Source organism: Leopardus geoffroyi, chromosome B3, assembly GCF_018350155.1.
Source record: "Leopardus geoffroyi isolate Oge1 chromosome B3, O.geoffroyi_Oge1_pat1.0, whole genome shotgun sequence".
Taxonomy (NCBI): Eukaryota; Metazoa; Chordata; class Mammalia; order Carnivora; family Felidae; genus Leopardus; species Leopardus geoffroyi.
Window position 1 is genome coordinate 147,670,913 of NC_059337.1, and position 2,911 is coordinate 147,673,823.

General features: G+C 40.8%; 1 gene segment (V, D, J or C); it reads right to left on the reverse strand.

Annotated features, from left to right (window-relative positions):
• Positions 1 to 326: 326 nt before the first annotated feature.
• On the reverse strand, positions 327 to 902 carry LOC123584399. The segment is given in 2 exon segments: positions 327 to 601; positions 703 to 902. Coding segments are annotated over 2 exon segments (315 nt in total).
• Between the last annotated feature and the right edge of the window lie 2,009 nt (positions 903 to 2,911).

Sequence of the window (2,911 nt, forward strand, 5' to 3'; positions counted from 1 at the left end):
ATGCAAACAACTGTGTCTTTTGTGCATGTTAGTGCAGTTTTCCTATGACAACAGGTATCTAATTCAGAGAGTTAATAGGTAAGCACAGAATCCTGTGTCCAGAGAGGCTCCCTGGGGAAACTGCTGTGTGGACAGGAAGCCCCAGACCCTGACAGGAAACCTGCCTGTAACCTCCATCTGCACCTGCTCCTGGCAACACAAAGCAGAATTGTGCATAGTGTGCGCCCCCTGGTGGTGCTGATACCCTCCTGCAGGGAGGTTTGCGTGTGAGCTCCCAGCGAGGTCCCCTCACCCTGTTTCTTGCACAGCAATATGTGGCCGTGTCCTCAGACTTCAGGTTGTTCATCTGCAGATACAGCGTGTTCTTGGCGTTGTCTCTGGAGATGGTGAATCGGCCCTTCACGGATCTGCGTAGCTTGTGCTACTCCACTACTACTGAAATACGCGACCCACTGCAGCCCCTTTGCTGGAGCCTGGCGGACCCAGTTCATGCTGGAACTACTGAAGGTGAATCCAGAGGCTACACCGGTGAGTCTCAGGGTCCCCCCAGGCTTCACCAGGTCTCCCCCAGACTCCACCAGCTGCACGTCACACTGGACACCTGCAGACGCAAGACATCTTGGTCAGGAAACTGTCACACATCCACTGGTTCTCACTCATATCCACTCACATACTCAGTGTCTCTCGTTCACCATGAATTACCTTTTAAAAAAAACAACAAGGAAAACCAAGCCAAGCACATACTCCATGGTGAGGTGTCTGTGTTCTGTCCTGATCACAGAATGGGAACACCTGGGACCCCTGGAGCTGGGGCTCCTCTCCCAGTTGCAAGGTCGGGCTGGGCTGGTTTTATCAGCACAGAGAGGGCCCTATTTGCATGTCCTCTTGCATATATATCACACTGCAGACTTAGATTTGATTCCTTAAAAGCGAATGGCAGGTTTAGGGATGTACTTCTACATTAGTTTGTGTGGATGGTGCTGTGACAATATGAATAATTCTAATCAGTGAGCACAGGTATATTTGCGGAACTTGTGCATTTTTACATGTGTTTCATCAACAAAGGTCATTTTCGCTCTACAATTATTTTACATATTTTATGAAGTTTAATCCCAAGTACTTTATTCTGTGTCATTTTCAGTTGTATAATTTTGTTATTTGTTTTGTATTTATTTCCATGCTGGTGTGTAGAATCACAGGTGGTTTATTTTTATTCATTTTCTTTGTTCATTTTGCATCCTGCACTTTTCCTCATTTAAAAAAACTGGTTCTAATATTTTTTGTGGTATCTCTAGGGTTTTGTTACGTTTAAGATCATGTCATCTGCACACAAATAATTTTCCTTCCTCCTTACTGATATAAATGTCTTTTATTTCTTTTTATTGCCAAAGTTTGTGGGTACTTCTTCCAGTTGTAGGGGAGGAATGCCTTTCCCTTCTTTTCTTCTGGGTTTTCACCCGGTGTAAGTATTCAATTGACATAAGACTGCTCTAAAGGGGAGAATAAATTTCATTTTGGAAGTGCCTGGCTTCCTAATAGTATGACACCCAGAGAATGAACAAAGCAGGTGGCACTTGTGACTTTCAGACAACAAAACATTGGATTTGGCAGGAGTCAAGGCAAAGGTGTGGTTTTCGGGTATTTAATTAGTCAAGTAACTAGGTTTGTTTGCACAACCTTCTTGTCCCTGAGTTCCTTATTCTGGTGCTAAGGATGGTTCTCCCCTCCTGGTACAGGGAAGGGGAGTTTCCTAAGGGAGATTTATATCCTGCTGTCAAGGGACACAGGAGGGTCTGAGTGTCCTTGGACTGGCTGTTTGTCCCGTGACTTTCTTCCAAATAAGGACTGTGACACGATGATATGGTTTGAGGCGGCATCGTTATTCTTCACGTTATCATGTGGAATACTTCTATTGGGGATGACCATCATTGCCTGGCTCCTGATGTGGCAGGAATGGTTTTAGTATTTTATGTTCAATATGCTGTCAGGTGTGGGCTCTCATAGTGGCCATGATCATGTGGAGGTAATTTCCTTCTCCTTTTTAATTGAGTTATTTTAAAACGATGAAGATGTGTTTTTTGTTCATGAAAAAACTGTGTCTAATGATTTTATGAACAAATTAAGGATGGCTTTGATTCAATCATTCCCTCTGTTAATGGAGGACATCACATTTTTGCATTTGTGTATGTTGAAGGATACTTGCATCTCAGGGATGCATCACACTGGATTATCATGTATGATCCTTTCAGTGTGCTATTGAATTCAGTAGGCTCAGACTTAATCAAGGAATTTTGCATGTATGTGTATGTGAGACACTGGCCTGTAGTTTCCCTTCTTGTGGTGTGTTTCTCTGGCTTTGTTGTGAGAGTAAAGGTGTCCTCATAAAGTGCATCTGGAAGTGGTCTTTTTCATCAGCAATTTGTAATAGTTTGAGAAGTATTGGCATTAATTATTCTTTAAATATTGTAGAATTTTAATAACGCCTTGTTTCTTTTTGGAGGGTGAAGGTTTTATATTAAGGATATCTTCTTACTGAGTTTTGTTTGTTCCTTTTGTATTTTGCATGGAAGAGTCTTGGTGGATTACGTAATGCTAGAAAATGTGTAATTTGTTCTTGGTGATCTAATTGTTGACTTATAAATATCTAAGTTTTTCCTTTATGATCCTTTTCATGTGTTTAGTTCAGTTATGTCTCCTTTTTCAGTTCCGATCGCATTTGTTTGAATCTTACCAATTTCCCTAGGCTAGCTATGTTTTTTAAATTTCACTTATCTTTCCAAATTCAAATTTTAATGAAGTTGATTTGTTTTCTGTATTTGTGATAGACTTTTTTTCTCTGTTGTATCTTTTTATATTAATTTTATATTTATTTTTTTATCTCAATGAAAATACCAATGCCTTTTTTTAAAAG